The sequence below is a fragment of the Grammomys surdaster genome, unplaced genomic scaffold (assembly GCF_004785775.1).
Source record: "Grammomys surdaster isolate TR1022 unplaced genomic scaffold, NIH_TR_1.0 126158, whole genome shotgun sequence".
NCBI classification, from domain to species: Eukaryota; Metazoa; Chordata; class Mammalia; order Rodentia; family Muridae; genus Grammomys; species Grammomys surdaster.
Window position 1 is genome coordinate 1289100 of NW_021620966.1, and position 15830 is coordinate 1304929.

Sequence of the window (15830 nt, forward strand, 5' to 3'; positions counted from 1 at the left end):
GAGAGAGAGAGAGAGAGAGAGAGAGAGAGAGAGAGAGAGAGAGAGAGGCTAAAATTAGTCTCTCATCTCTCACCATTGGGGGCAGTGGTCTCCCCCTTAAGTGACAGGGGTCATCTGATCACTTCTCCACTTCTTTAAGACCCCTTTTTCTAAGGGGCTCCATGCCAAGAAGCTAGCCTATGGCGCAGGCCAAGGAACCAGTATCCTTTCCCAGCATGCTTTGCTTCCTCTTAGCCCAGCAAATTGAATTGCTTTATCAGACCTCATCACTAGGCACATGTGGTAGGTCTTTGATTCTGTGCAGGATGAGTAGGGTGGGCAAGAAAATACTGGGAACCTGTTTGCTCAATAGTTCATTGTATTCTTCAGCTCTTACCCCCAGACTTTCAGGCTCCAAATTAAATGTGAGAGCTGTCCCAGGAAGGTTCTAGGAAGAATGTATGTAAGACATTGGCCCAAAGTACTACCAGCAATATGAAGATCAACTACACTGGTTCTGACAAGGGTTATAGACAGGATTGGGCTAATTTCAAAATCTCAGAGAACTCCAGATGCCTTTTGGTGCCCCACTTCCTAAGAGGAAGAGACCAGAAAGGTACAGATCACAAGCTCAGGCTGGGTTAGAACTCAGGACTTAGAGTCATGGGACTGGGAGAGATTGGGTGATACTTCATAGGCATGTTCCTGTTGAGGGTTTCAGGCCTATGAAGCAGCAGTGTGTGCCCTTCCCCAGCCTTGAGCAGGCTGGAAAGACCTTCCTTGCTACAATAGATCTTGCTACAATAGGACGTAGGTGGAGGTATCTGCCCTGGCTGCACTTACAACTTCCTACAGGAACTTAGAAGAATAGAGCTTGCCTTGTGACATAATCCAGCTGAAACAAAGGATGGGTTTCCTGGGCTTCCCCTGTATATACAAAGTGCTGAATATTAAACTTTGAGCCTTGATCAGAGAACTTTGTCTTGGCTTCATGCTTCTTTTTCCCCTCCATCTCTTTTTCATTTCCAGCCCTCCTTTCAGGTGAACCCAGTTCATCCGTGGCTGCTGGCGGCTACAGCAGTGAACCTTAGAGATGGAGCTACAGCTGGGTTTGGACCAAGAACAGAGAAAACATGGAAGCCCATGTGGTCTCCACATGTAGGAGTGTGTTCATGAGAATCACAGAGCCAGAGCCAGTTGAGGGGGTCTCCTAGAGGTCTTGTTACTCAAGGCTGTTGGGTTGTGCAAGGCATCTGGGGCTGGGGAGCACGCGCGCGCGCTCACACACACACACGCACACACACAGTGCAGGGTCCAGCTGGCATGACTCTTTGGCACTCCACATCTCTCCATCTAGAAAAGTACATATTCCTCCTACCTGGGCTAAGTTCCAACAAAGCAGGCTCATTCCAGTAGAATTAATTAGTCCTTATGGGTTTGATCCCCTCCAGCAGTATCCTGGGGAAAGGGGAGCAGCTGTCTGGAGAGGCAACTCAAACCTAACTTCTTGTTGGATAATCATGAAGTCCAAGAACCTATCTCTTCTTAGGTTAACTCTGGACACATTATCCTGCTAACTAGGACCCTGGGAACCCGAGGGTAGACCCCTACCAAGTCTTTCTGTTTTTTTCAGCTGACACTTTGCCTACACGGAGTAATTTTATTCATAATATGTTGTTGTCATTAAATAACTTGAGTCTTCTACCCATCTTCCAGGTTCCTTCCCATGTGACACCACCGAGAGGTAGACACACCAAGTCTCACTGTGATTGCCTGGACAAGACAAGGATCCTTGCCTGAACCAAGCCTTTATGTAGGTTCACAGGGTTCAGCACAATTCTAGGCCCTCCAAATACCTGCTTCATGCTCCATGCAAGAAACTTATGAAGGAAGGTTAGACGTGAGAGAAGGCTGGGGTCCTTTCTGTCAGGGCCTTTGTAATGTGGTTGAAAGTACACTGGATCAGAAGTCAGGAAACCAGGCTGTGGCCACAGTTCCCCTTCTACTTGTTCGAGAAAGCCTTACTACCTCTTGCCTCTGTTATAAGGCGATTAAGTCAATTGTTATAAGGCAATTAAGTCAGATCATCCCTTGAATTCACTTCATGGTTATTTTTACTGTGAAATAAAGTGTCCCTATATGTAAGTTTAACTGTAATTTTTCTTCATTCACTATATTATGGGCCAAGAAGCTAGGAAGGGTCCAGCTGTGCATTACTTAGAATGCACGCAGTTACATTGGTACTGCAAATGTATCAAGCTCCTTTGAGCTGAATGTTCAGTATGGCACATTCACATGACTGGTAGTTGACTTGGGCTAAGAGCTCAGCTGCAGCTGTCAGCAGTAGCACCTGCAAGTGACACCTTCTAGCACTGTTGTCTCAGGTAAGTGGAAGTGGCTAACTCCCCCCAGAACCATTATCCCGAGAACAACACCCTTGTTGATGTAGCTCTGCAAGTTCATAATATTACTTCCTCGATTTTCTGTTGACTAGAAGAGGAATTTGCTTGCCTAGGTTCAAGAGGAAAGGCAGAGAATATTTCTGATGGGAGAAGGGTTAAAGAATGGGGAGGCCTTTGAAAATATACGAATAAACATTCACAACATTCCAGGAGTTTGTAGAATTCTCTCGCCCATGCCTGTAGCTAGGGATGGATGAGGCTGTATCTGATTGTGACTAAGAAGGAAGCAAGACAGGGACAGGATTGGAGAGTGCTTGCTTCCCTGGAAAGGGGACTTTTTCTTTCCGCCTTCCTTGGCTTTTTCCAGGGTTAGGCTGAGATTGTCTTTTAACAATGGTACCAGGGTGCTGGCTCATTGCATGGGTGAAGCAGGGCCATTGCACTCACCCAGGGTTGGTAGAGAGAAGACAGTAATAATCAGCATATATTCTATCCCCCTATGGAAAACTTCAATGCTACGGTTCGTCAGGCATCTCAGGAGTTCATTTTTTCCTCACAGAGTCTCAAGGAAGGTTTTATTGTCACACAGGTTCAGAGGGCCAAGTGGCCTGCTCAAGGTTGGTGACAGACTCATGATTGAAACAACCTCAAGCAGCCTGCCCCTGGGGCCAAAATGAAGCGGAAGAAGCTGTCTCTTCTGTCCTTTGTCATGCCCTTGTCTTCTTCCCTACTTACTGCCTCCATTCAGGGCCCAAATTTAGCTGCTGACCTCCTCATCAGAACAGATCAGCTCTGTGTCTCAGTTCTGTGTTTTAGAGCTAATATCCTCTCAGGGAAAGCCTCCAAAAAGATGCCAAAGATGGTCACGGACACATCCAGTACCCCAGAATAGGTTTATTGTGTGGGGACCCTCCCATTTCCAATCCACAGTGAGGTCTGTGTGCCCCTGAATAGATGCTATGATCCATCCAGGCCTTAAGAAATGGGTACTTCCAGCTTCCATTTTTCTACTCTTGAATCGGTCTTCCCAGGTACTTTGAGCCATCAGATAAGAATTTGGCCACTCTGACCAACAGGCTCAGCTGAACTCCACTCCTAACCATTTTCACCCAGGAATGAAATATTTAAATAGTGTGAGAAAGACCCCAGACCAGCTCTTCTACCAACTGAACATCACCTGAGTTTCCACCCATCTGCTGCCCCAGTCCATACTGGAATTCCTCATTTATAAAATTGTGAGGTATGAAATGATGGTTGTCTTAAAATTTGGACTGACATGGAACACTGCAAGAGAGAACTGTTTTAGGATGTATTATCGCCTATCCTCTCTCTTTCTTTCTCTCTTGCAGATTAGAAGATGTGTCTCTTAGGAAAGACAAAACCCAGCTGGCACTGAACTTAAGACTTGACTTTGAGGAATCTGGTTTCAGAGTGCCACTGCAGTGAAGCCCTTATGACCTTGTCTCTGTGTCTGTGCACCCCTCCTGGAAGGATGGCTGCTGTTTCAACCAAAATTACCAAAAGAGTGAGTGACTGTGTGGGGAGTGGTTTGTCCAGCGCTGGGACATTCCCTTGTTTGAGAGATAAGTAGGAGATTTGATGTGACAAGAGAGGTGCTTGACCAAACTCCGGGCAGTCGGTGCTGACTTGCATGTTTGGGGAGGTCTATAACCAACATGAAGTCCACTCATGATGTCTTCTAATGTCTGTTCAGTGACTAACTCACAGAGTGACAGTTGAAGAGTTTTGCCAGGCTAAAGCGTGGACAGAAAGGGATTTCTGCCACCTGGTGGCTGGTCCTAGAACAAGGGGTGGCAGGGAGAGGAAATGAAAGGTTCCTTTGGAGGACCCTTCTGAATGAAACTGAGATCACAAGGCGTTGAGTCAGACTGGGATAGGGAGAGATGAGTGTAGGGTTCTTCTGAAGACTGTACTCCTAGCCAAGGCAGGAAGAGGGGGTTCTCTGCCACCAGCCTGTTCCATTCTTAATGATCCTACGTTCAGTGGGTGCCTACTTAACAAAAACTTGAGGTATCACATCTGATACGTCACTTTTATCGCTCACTGAAGATTCCAAAAGACATTATCTGATGTGACAGGGGTAGCTCTCTCAGAACTTAGAACATGGCTTTCTGTGAACTACCTCACGTCCCTAAGGATCAGGTCAGTCCCCTGCCTTCCCTGTGTTCTCCCTCAGACTTCCTTGCAAAAGTGAACATATGTTGTTTTCTCTGAAGCTGGGCAGGATAAGAGTCACCCTGAAAATCCCTGGAAGAGGACACCAAACACCATCCTTATACCAGATGGAGCCCCACTTTCCTTACCTGGAAAAACGTGGATTCCAAGCATTTCCCTCGGAGAAAAATCTCAGCTGTACAAAGTTGCTGAGGCACAGTAAGGACAAGCACAGTGCACACATGTGTCCGGGGACACGCCTAGAAAACTGACTGCATACCTGTCTTCAAATTTCTCAGCCAGAATACTGTTCCACCCCATCCTAAAACACACGTTTGTCCCAAAGCCTCCCTTAGTTCCTCTCCTGTAAGTAAAGAAAGGCAAGAGAGGGTGCTAAGAACAGACACTTTATTGTACACCAGGGTAGGGAAGATGAAGTGGGGGCCCTGGGGTGACAATGCCTCATCCCCTCTCCTGGGCAGAGTGGTCTTGACCCAGACAACTGACCAGTCCAGGACACATGAACTTTAACTGTTCTGAATGTGTGTCAGGACCAGAAGTGACTGCCTGGTGTGTGTTTAAGTCTGTACAAAGCAGGACTTCTCATGAGAAATGACTCCAGGCTCCATATCCCCATAGTTCAGACCTAAGAAGAGGGACCCAGGGGTGCACAGAGAGTCCAGGTGTATTACAATCTGTTTGATCTCACTTCTCTTTTCACAGTGGGCATACTTTAGTTGGGGGAGGGATAGAGGTAAGGAAGGGAAGGGCAGTCCCTGCCTGGTAATACTGCAGGCCTACATGGGGCCTGGCTCACAGCCTCAGGCACACACACACACACACACACACACACACACACACACACACTGCCTCTGGAGCACATTTCCTGGCACTTAAAAAGCAGCAGCCAGCCACTGAAGACTTATTGCTTAATGGCAGAAGCCAACCCTATCTACAATCCCTCTACACCTCGTGTCTCCCCCACCACCCGAACTGGGCCTCAGGCTCCTTGCAGTCTCCATGAAGAGGGCTGAGGGCTCCCTGAAGAAGAAGCTGGTGACTGGAGCTGAAAGCAGGCAGAACAGGAACCCTCAGGTGTACCTCTGCACTGCCCTAGCTCGATTGACTCACAGCCCCAGAAAACCCTCATCTCCTGGTAGGCACCTTACGGGCAGCACCAACCAGTAGGGACTCCGTGCAAAGACTTGGAGACCCGGCCCTCACTTCCAGCTCCTGCACGGAAGCTGGGGCTGGTCTTCAGTGGTCAAGTGAGCCCACCTCATCTCTCCCGAGGAGCCAGCAGAGGTCTGAGAAGCAGCTGCTGCTTTCTGAGTACTCAGGACTTTTTCAAGGACAAATGCAGGACTGAAGGGCAGAGAGATGCCGTCCTCCTAAGAAACCCCGGTACTGTCTGCCTAAGACATCATGACTCCAGTGTGAACAACAGAAGGTTGACTGGAAAATAAATCTGGAGGCTTTCCCTCCACCCAAGGCTCTCCTCATCAAAAGCGAAATGACGATGAGTCACCTGCAGGAAACACATGCCTTCCCCACAGCTAGTGCTTCTTAGAAGCGCCTGTCCTGAGGCCTCACCCATAGAGCTGAGAGGAAGACCTGGGGTCTTCAGAAGGTGATGAACACTGGGTGGGGGGGTGTCACAGATCGGCACCTTATGCACTCACACCTACGAATGTAACACACACACACAACCACAGAGCTCTGGGTCCTATGTCCAACTCACAGCAAAGGTGTAGCGTTCTGGCCTACAGCAAAAGGCTACAACACACACTACAGAGCCCACAAGGCCTAAGCAAACAGCCCCAGCTCAGCTTCCCCTCCCCCTCCCCACTCACTGTAGCCTCACAGGCTGGGGCCTGGCCCAGCCACGCTACAAAATTAAAAATATATCAAATATACAATGAAAATAGATCTGTACGGCACTGAGGATGAAAATAGTCCACCAGCCACAGTATAATATTGGGTTTGTCATTTCACAGCATTTACACCCACATGTACAGATTGAATGTACAATAGAAATAGCATCTGGAGAGGAGGAGAGATAGTGGAGTCTCTGCTAGGGCCTGGCTTTCCTGTTTTCTAATTCTGCTCAGGACTAGGCATGGGGCCAGCTAGGAGGTGTTGTCAGGTGAGGTGTCCGAGAATGGGATGCTGTCTCCCAAAAGCTCGTCTCTCTTTCACCTTAAATACTAGGACAGGTGGAACCAAGAAAGCTAGAAGTGAGAGAAGGTGTGTGGAACTGAGGGAAAGGAGAGATGGCAGGCTGAGGGGATGGCTGGGGAGGAAGGTATCCAGGAGGCTTAGGAGTAAGAGGTGGATACCTGGGCCTAGACTGTCCCTCAGTACTGAGGGACATTTGGGCCACAACAATGACCCAGGAGCCTCTGGAAGGTACCCAGGTCTTTTCCTGCCTACCAAAACTTTCAAAGATAGAAACAGCATGTGTGTCTGGATGGATGGATGGATGGATGGATGGATGGATGGATGGATGGATGGATATAAAACCACCACCCCTGGCTCCAGGTTGGAAGGAGGAGACTGAGGAATGACTAAACCGTAGTTAGGGTGACCCTATCCATCCACCCATCCATCTGTCCATCCCAGCCAGCCAACCATATATGTCCATACACCCATCCCTCTAAGGTGATACTGCAGAGAGATACTCTGAATCTCAGGTCAACTTCCCAATCCTCACAGGCTGCTCTGAAGCAGCCCTTCTTCCAGGGGAGCCTCGAAAGGTGGTCAGGGACACTGTCATATACTGTTTATCTCCCTTGGAGCCTAAGACCAGAGACTCTGCTCTGCCTGGAATTGCCTGTGCCACGTCTCTGAACAGGCTAGGGAAGTTTGGGAAGGGTTTCCAAGGTGTCTTCACATGATGTGCACACAAGTGGCTGTGCTTGTGCAACAAGAAGAGTGAGTGGCAGCCCCGGGGGGCAGTGAGTTTACCTGTCTTTCCTTAGAAACAAGGGCTCCTGGTGGCACACATCTGAACTCCAGGAACCCTCATTCCAGGGGAGAAGCTGCCACTAAAGAGAAAAATAGGAGCTGCAGAGTGTGGAAGAGTATGTTTGTTTCTCTTGTGCTCCAAACCATCTAGATTGTGCTGGGACCCTGCAAATTGTGCTGTGGAAACTTCATCTTGCACTGCACCCTTTTCTCTCTGGGACAGAGGCAAAGACCACCACTCCTGGCTCCAGGTTGGAAGGAGAAGACTGAGAAATGGCTAAGCCCCAGTTAAAGTGACCCCATCACTGTGCTCTCAGGGAGGATCAAGAATATACACCCTTTGTCCCTGTCGGGGTAAACAGGGCCATTTAAAGACTCCATGAGCTGGCTGTGGATGTGTTCCTTTCAATGGCAGCATTCATGCTTAAGCCTGAGAGGGCTCCGCCTTTATCAAAAGACAGAATTGAGGAGTTTCTGGTACACCTCCTGCCAAAGCAAAGCCTGAGTCCTGACACACGCGTCCCTCTCCCTGTCTTAGCTCAGGAGCAGCCTGGATGGGTTGGACAGGATGATGAGTCCTGGTCTTACGGCAGGCTGGGCTAAAGTCTACTTCCTGCACCTTCAGCCCTGAAGCCTCTGTCCACTACCACCATAACCAGCAGCATAAATGGATCCTCCCTGAGACCCAAGAACTGCAAGTGATAGATTTTACAAGGAGGGGGGGTGACTCCTAAAGCGTCCACTTGAAGTCCCCCCATACTGAGATTTTTGTGGTTACATGGCTGCAACTTGGCAAGAGTTCTTTAAAAAGTTACATGGGTTGGGGGCCTGGAATAGGGATTGAATTGTCCCCAGTCCCCTGCTCATAGGTAGGGAGACTTCTGGGACTTGGGTGAGGAGCAAGGCAGGACAGATCCTCTCTCCTTGGACTGGCCTGGGTCTGGTGGCCACCATGGAGGAAGAGGCCAGGCCCAGACAAGTGGGCAGGTTGGGTATTGAGGGAAGGCAGGCAGGGTGGAGCTGTAGTCACAGCTCTGACTCAGGGGTGCTGGCCAAGAGGTAGCCGCTTCCATAGCGTCCGTTAGGATTGCCGCTGCTCTCCAAGGGTGATGTGCTGCCAGGTCCCAGATAGGAGCGGTGGGTGGGCATGGGGGAGGGCGCCTCACTGGGCACCTTGCTGAGGATGAAGCGTGTCTCATCGTTCTCCTCCAGATTGGAGATGTCTTTCATCATGCGGCCCTTCTTGTAGGACACCGAGAGGGTGTTGGAACCGTCGGAGAGCAGGTGGAAGTGGCGCAGGATGAACACCACAGGGATGGGTAGAGTTGCCACAGCGATGAGGGTGATCAGCAGTGCCATGGCCCAGTTGGGGAAGTACAAGTAGCGCTCAGCGGCCTAAAGGGTGACAGCAGAGGGAGAGGATGCAGCGCACCAGACAGCATGGGTCCCAAGCCTACAGGCTGACACTTGCCCCTGGCCTCCCCTCCTCCCCTCCTCCCCTCTTCCCCTCCTCCCCTCCTCCCCTCCTCCCCTCTTCCCCTTCTCCCCTTCCTCCATTGTGTTCAAGTAGCAGTAACAATGGTGTCCCCAGGAAGTGCTACTTGAGTGTGGTAGGGCAGCTTGGTCCCAGGGATAGCCGTTTGAATATCAGCTTGATTAAAGGGGCCTCAGTTTGTACATCTGTAGAAAGCATGGGTAGTTCCACTCCACAGACACAAAAACAGACTGTGCCTTAGAAGAACTAGAAAGATGCTGATTTTGCTGAGCCTCAGGTTCTCCATTTATACTATAGCAATGATGTCACTTCTTAGGAATACAGGGCACCCAAGACCTGTTACAGAGGAGCTGCTCTAGAAAGCTTTGCGCCGGTTGTCTATTACGTTAAAGGCCTGAGAAGATGCAAGTGACTCTGGGGTTTGTGGTGGCCACCACTCACCTCCTCCTTAATCCAGGCACTATAGCCTGGGGGTGACACTCCCAGCTGGATGATGCTGGCTGTGGTGAGAACAGCCATGCACAGTGGAGACACAAACTTCCACATGTAGAAATAGAATCGGTACGGCCGGAAGCCCAGCATCTCTGTCAGCTCCTGCATAAACCTGCCAGGCACAGCAGAAGACAGAGCAGTTGACACCTTCACCACTTCCTCCCTTTCTCCTGCAGTCACTTGCTTCTGACCAGTCCCCTCTGGGCTCTGCTAGCCTTTGCCTTCTGTGTTCAGTGTAAAGCTTCCATGATCTCCAGGAGGCTCGGCCCTGCCTACTTCACACCGTGTTCCACCCAGAGATATGATCCATTAGACAGGCCCTGGACCATGTGGATAGGTGCTGGAAAGCTCTGGATTCTCAAAGCACAGCCTCCTCTCACTGGCCTGGCTCAATCCTCCCTCTGCTGGAGGAGAGGCAGTAATGCACCTACCTAGCATGGGAAGGAAGAAACTTCCAAAACTCAGGGATCTCTAAACTGGACTCTGTGCTAGAATTCCAGGAGGCGGGGTATGAGTGTGTGTGTGTGTGTGTGTGTGTGTGTGTGTGTGTGTGTGTGTGTGTATGGGTTTCAGTGGTATACAAAACTCATCTTTACCTAAGTTACACTAACTGAGCCTGGTCATTCCTTCTATTATAATTGCAAACAACCTCAGGGGTGCCAACAATACTTGTGACTGTTCCAAATAGATTGCACCAGACATTTCTTATCATATCCCAGTTATTTGAAGATACCTAGAAACATTTATATCCATAGCTGCTTTTAAGTTACAGTTGTTACTAGACCTACAACTAAATCTCCTTGGGTGCTCCTTTTCTTATGCATTCAGTACCCCCTGTGCCTTCCCAGGACACAAATGACCCCTGTGAGAGATACTGGATTCCAAACCCATATGGACATCAAGGAGGGTCAAGCTGAGGTAGTTGGTGGAAGGCCTGGGTCCCTCTGAGGACAAGGACAATGGACACAGTAAATTGTGGAGTAGGAAGGTGCCAGTCTTGGAAGTCTCTGGGAATGCATCTTTGACCATAAATAAGAGCTGACTGTAAGTGAAGATACATGAAACCAAATCTTACCTTATTGCTAAGTCTTCTTTCCCTGAAAAACCTAAACTTGATGCCAAAACCATACATTAAAATTATGAATCAGGCTGCTGAAGTCCACCAACTCTTTGAGAGCAGGGACCCCTCAAATCCCAACCACATGCTAAACAAGTTTAGTGGATATCTACAGACTGGTATTCAATAAAGGGGCTGTGGTAGTTAATCATTTAGGCTGGCATCAGAACCTGAACCCAGGATTCAAGGTCTTTAGCACAGCTCAGTCTCTTACTAGCCAAGTAGCCTCTGGTATTCATGCCCTCTTTATAGGCCTCAGTGTCCCAGTGCCAAGGACCCTTTAGCCCCGATAGATTATATAATCTCTTGTCCCTTTCACAGCCATTCACGAGAACACAAGACACCCCAGAAAGCCCTTATGGGAAAGAAGCCACCACATGTCCCCGCCACACCTCTATGACCTCCTTACTTCTTGGTTCCATAAATCCAGGCCACAGCGATGTTCTCAAGGATGACGATGACGGTGAGTGGCAGGGTGGCCGAATAGTCATCAAACATGGTGACAAAGTAGTTTCCGGAACGCTGGACGAACAACAGCCCCACGAAGAATGCAAAGACACAGCAGCCCACTACAGAGAGCCGGGAGGCCGGTGTGGGGGCAAAGGTGCAGGGTGGGTGGGACTCTGGGGACTTAGGGGGACCCAGCTCCCCCCTTCTATCACACTGTTCCAAGCAGGCCTGCAGCCTATCCCTCTCCATGACCCACAGGCACAGCCCTGCAGGAGAGGGCTGGAAGCTGAGGTTCTAAGCTCTCCTGAATCAGGCAGGAGACTCGAGGAAGGTAAAACTCTGCATTCTTCTGTTATGTTCCCTGTGCCTGGCACAGCACCAGGCTCAAGACAACTGTTCAACTTAATTACTGAATTGAATTGAGATGATTCAACGGATTGTTGCTAGGCTTTTCCCCCCAGGACACCATAGTTTTCTCATTTGAGAGGAGGAAGATACTCTACCCCATCCCTATGACCCAGGGATACAGGTAAGAGGTAAATGCATATCCTGACAGTATTGGTAGCTGAGAGGCACATCCAGGTCTGTAGTGAGGGAGAAGGGCCTTCTGCAGATAGGGTGCTGGGTGATCCAATCAAGTCAGAACCTAATTATCATGCACATGCTGGGCTGGTGTCTGTCGGGGCAACAGGGGGTTACCTGTGAACATCTCCTTGGGCACCTTGAAGGTGTCGATGATAGGTGTGGTGATTCCTGCCATGGTCCCAATCATACTGCCCAGGCCCAGGTTGATGAGCATCAGGAAGAACATGACGGACCAGAATGGGGAGGCCGGGAAATGTGTCATGGCCTCAGTGAAGGCGATGAAGGCCAGGCCTGTGCCCTGCACAGACTGAGGGTGGGGCAGAGAGTAGGGGCCACTCTTACTTCACAAGTCCCCTGCCTCCCTCCCACTGTCCTTAGCCTATAGTTATCATATCCCCTCTTTCATAGGGATCCCCATTGCCACTTGAACTCTTTCAGCTCGAGAGAGTGGGTCTTAAACTTCAGTATTAGAATCTCTGAAGAGAACTAGCTGTAGTGACTCATGCCTCTAATTCCAGCACTCAGGTAGCTGAAGCAGGGGGATTTGCTATGGGTTCAAGGCTAGCCTGGGCTTCACATTCAGTTTCCTGTTAACCTGGACTACAGATTAATATTGTCTCAAAACAACCAAACTAAACCAAAATGTAAAAAATGTTCGTGAGCATTTCCCTGGGGGACCTATAATCTACAGGTTGTTCAAGGAATCCAGTGATCCCAGTAAAGGAGCTCACAGAAACACACCCAGTTTAAGACTCTGCTCTTCTAAGACATCATCTTTGTTGCAACCACAATGACCACACCCATTTCTGAATCACCAAACTCCAGACCTTAAAGCAGCAGGCTCAGCTGTGCAATAGAAGTAATTGTAAGTCTTTAAGTACCCAGCCCATGCCATTCTCCCACAGAGGCAATGATTTAGGGTTAAGCTGGTGTGAGATGCTATAAAGCTATCAGGGGTCCTCATGGAATGTCCAAGTAGGGAACCATTGCTTTAATACAGAGGCCCTTTGTACAGGCACCTGCCTGCTCACATCATTTATAACTGTCCCATGATCTTGAGGGAACACATAGACCTGAGGTTTTAGTTGTCATTCAGATACTTGGGAGGTTGCCTTGTGTGAAAAACCTGCTGTAATCCAAGTTTTGTCAGAGGATCAGGCCATGCCTGTGAGACCTGCTGTAGTTTCATGGAACATGGAAAGAGAGGATCCTCCAACTAGGCTCCTTTGCTCTCGATCAAGGGAGAGAGTTAGAGATGTGGGATGCAGCTCCCATAGACCAGTGAAGCTGTCTTTGTGACTTTCTTCTGTTAATCCTTTTTTAAAAGTGTTCAGGGTCAAACTCAGGGCTACATGGATGCTACACAAGCACTCTACCAACCAAACTCTATCTCCAAGCTATAGAGCTGCCATTGACATGGTGCTCTAACATCTCTATGAGAAGCTCCTGGTATCATGAAGAAGCTGTAGGGTTTACTATCCCCAACATGAACCTTGGCTCCAGCCAGGGTCCTGGGATCTGTGGGTCTGCTTCCTATTACCACTTCTAGCAGAACAGTCATTTTGAAAGTCAACAATGGTGTAAATCCAAACATAAGAAAGTTATCTTCACTTTAACTTGAGCATTAATGAGGAGACAGGATTTCTGCTCTAGACCAAGAGCTAAGTATCATTGTAGCAATGGAAGAGGGGGGCAGCAGGGGAGGGCAGAACTCTCAAGGGATGCTGCAGAACAGGGACTCTGGAGCAAGAGTACTGCAGATATACATACATGCACACACACATGCACACACACATGCACACACACACACACACACATATACACTCACTAGCTGTGAGACGCTCGCTGATCAAGCCCCTCCTCCAACCTATAGGTTGCTTATTGATAAAACTGAGAACAATATTCATGCTCAACTCATAGCATTGCCTCAGAGATCAAAGGAAATGGAAACTAAAGGGGACTGGCATGTACCTGTTTCACAGATGCTGTTCTAAGTGGTCTGTATACACAGAGCCCAGGCACAGGAAGCTTCCTCAATAAATGGTGAGGCTGGGCTGGAGAGATGGCTCTGCAGTTAAGAGGACTAGCTGCTCTTCTAGAGGACCCAGGTTCAATTCCCAGCACCCACATGGCTGTTCACAACTGTATATCCAGTTCCATAATATCATAAGCACCCTCGCACAGACATGCATGCAGGCAAAAAACCAAACATACATAAAAATTAAAAAAATCTTGATAGATAGATAGATGGGAAAGCTCCCTCAAACTGACAAAGGCTCCTGTGATTTCAATGCTTCCTGCTTCCTTTGGTCCCTCATCTAATAAGCTTACCTCTGGCAGATGCTTTAGCTGACACTTGTCTTTCTCTGTACACACATAGTGAGTATACACACTGAGTCTTTGCTTATTAGTAAATGATTACTCTCTATGGTCTTTCAAGGCCTGTTCCCAAGCTCCAGCCACTAAGCCTATCTCTGGGTTCTTGTCTGTCCTGGAAAGAGCAGCCTGTTCCAGTACCTTGTCCAGCTCATCCTCCAGGAGACAGGGATCCAGGCCCAGGGCTGAGAACTGCTTCTCCTTAACAGTCATGATGACGTTGTACATTTCTGAGTAGTCCTTGGTGGTCAGGTGAGAGAAGTTGACGTGGGGTGGGATGAGGTCCCGGCTCAAGACATTAGAGTTGAGATACCCTAGAATTTTCTCAGCATTCCTGCAGAGCAAAGAGGGCAGGACCAGGTAAGAAGGTAGGAGTAGGACCCTAGAGACCCCTCTCAGAAACCCAGGCAGGGCACCCACAGGCCACTGACAGAAACATCCATGAGCCTGTCCTTGTGGGCCAGGGCTAAGGAAGATGATGATCTTATCCCTTATGGAACAGAGGGGACCTTTCACCTTGCCCGGCCCACCTGCTACCCCTGGGTGAGGCAGACAGTGAAAGGAGGGACCGAAGGGGCCATGCCACCTACTCGACCACACACTTCTCATTCATGATGTTGGCTTTGAAGCCCAGCACAGCAAACACCACGAGGGTAGCCAACACCGAGGTGAAGAAGTTGATGAAGGACACCAGGGCAGCATCGAAGTGGCAGTTATTGTCCTGTTTGTTGTAGCTGGAAAAGGCGATGACGCCTCCAAAGCCCAGCCCCAGGGCGAAGAAGACCTGTGTGGCTGCCTCCCGCCACACCTGGGGGTCCAGCATCTTGTCCAGCTACACACATGATCATGGGAGCAAAGAAAGAGACAAAGAGATGATGGTTTTAATCATGTGCCCACCATCCCACCCTTTCCTCAGACTCAACCGAGACCATACAACATGGCTTGGTATAAAGTAGCTATGGCTGGGAAATTCACCAACTCCTCTGAGCCACAGCTTCCTCAGCTGCAAAAGACAGATAACAGTGTCAACCTCAAAGGGCTATTTGAATACTGAGTGCTTACACAGGAGGCTGAGCTGCAAGAGTATTGGGGTGATATGGAGCTATTCCCAAAGCCTTTATCAAATCAATCTTTCTTTCACTCTTCATTCCTCAAAGTATGGGCCAAGGAGAATGAATAGCACGGTTTCAGCATCCTTGGAGCTTATGGGCTAGTTGGAGAGATGGACATTGGAAAACCGATCCCATCAACAGATGCTAAATAGCACTATGGCAAAGGTTGGGAGAGTCAGGCACTCAGTGGGTCAGGAGGCAAGGATGCTTCTCAGAAGAGGGAATTCTCATGATGGCCCTTTGACCAGTGACAGCAGAGGTGAGGAAAGCATGAGGGAGGAGGGATCAGTGTGAGCATAGGGTGGCTATAAAGGGACATAGAAGGTGTCTGAAGGTGGTTACACAATGAAGGAGTGTGGCTGAACTGATGAAGCGGTATAACTGTGTTGGTGCAGGTAGGGGTGCAGGTGGGGTGGTACAGGCTCAGTGATATAGGTAGAGGCACAGTGATATAGGCAGGAAAGGTGGTACAGGTGGGATGATGTAGGCAGGAGAGGTGATGCAGACAGAGGTGCAGGTGAGGTGGTTCTTATGAGATAGTACAGATGAGCAGGTGTTTTGGGGGAGGTGAGGCAGTGCAGGTGGGATAATGCAGGTGGGATAGGGCAGGTGAGGCAGTGCAGGTGGGATAGAGCAGGTGGGATAGGGCAGGTGGGATAGGGCAGGTGGGATAGGGCAGG

The 15830-nt window shown here is 49.2% G+C and overlaps 1 protein-coding gene across 2 annotated transcripts in view; it reads right to left on the minus strand.

The window, feature by feature from the left end:
* Positions 1-4947: 4947 nt before the first annotated feature.
* Positions 4948-15830, minus strand: part of Slc6a17 (solute carrier family 6 member 17) — a 31063-nt gene continuing 20180 nt past the window's right edge. The window contains exons 6-13 of one of the 2 annotated variants that reach the window (XM_028757405.1): positions 14629-14870; positions 14180-14372; positions 11777-11969; positions 11037-11196; positions 9460-9622; positions 7524-8918; positions 6085-6196; positions 4948-5967 (exon numbers count right to left, since the gene is read on the minus strand). In XM_028757405.1, the coding sequence (XP_028613238.1) occupies positions 8550-8918; positions 9460-9622; positions 11037-11196; positions 11777-11969; positions 14180-14372; positions 14629-14870 (1320 nt within the window). In that variant the 3' untranslated portion in view covers positions 4948-5967; positions 6085-6196; positions 7524-8549. Of the gene's footprint in view, positions 5968-6084; positions 6197-7523; positions 8919-9459; positions 9623-11036; positions 11197-11776; positions 11970-14179; positions 14373-14628; positions 14871-15830 lie in introns of those variants that run through there. The other variant, XM_028757406.1, reaches the window with a different exon arrangement.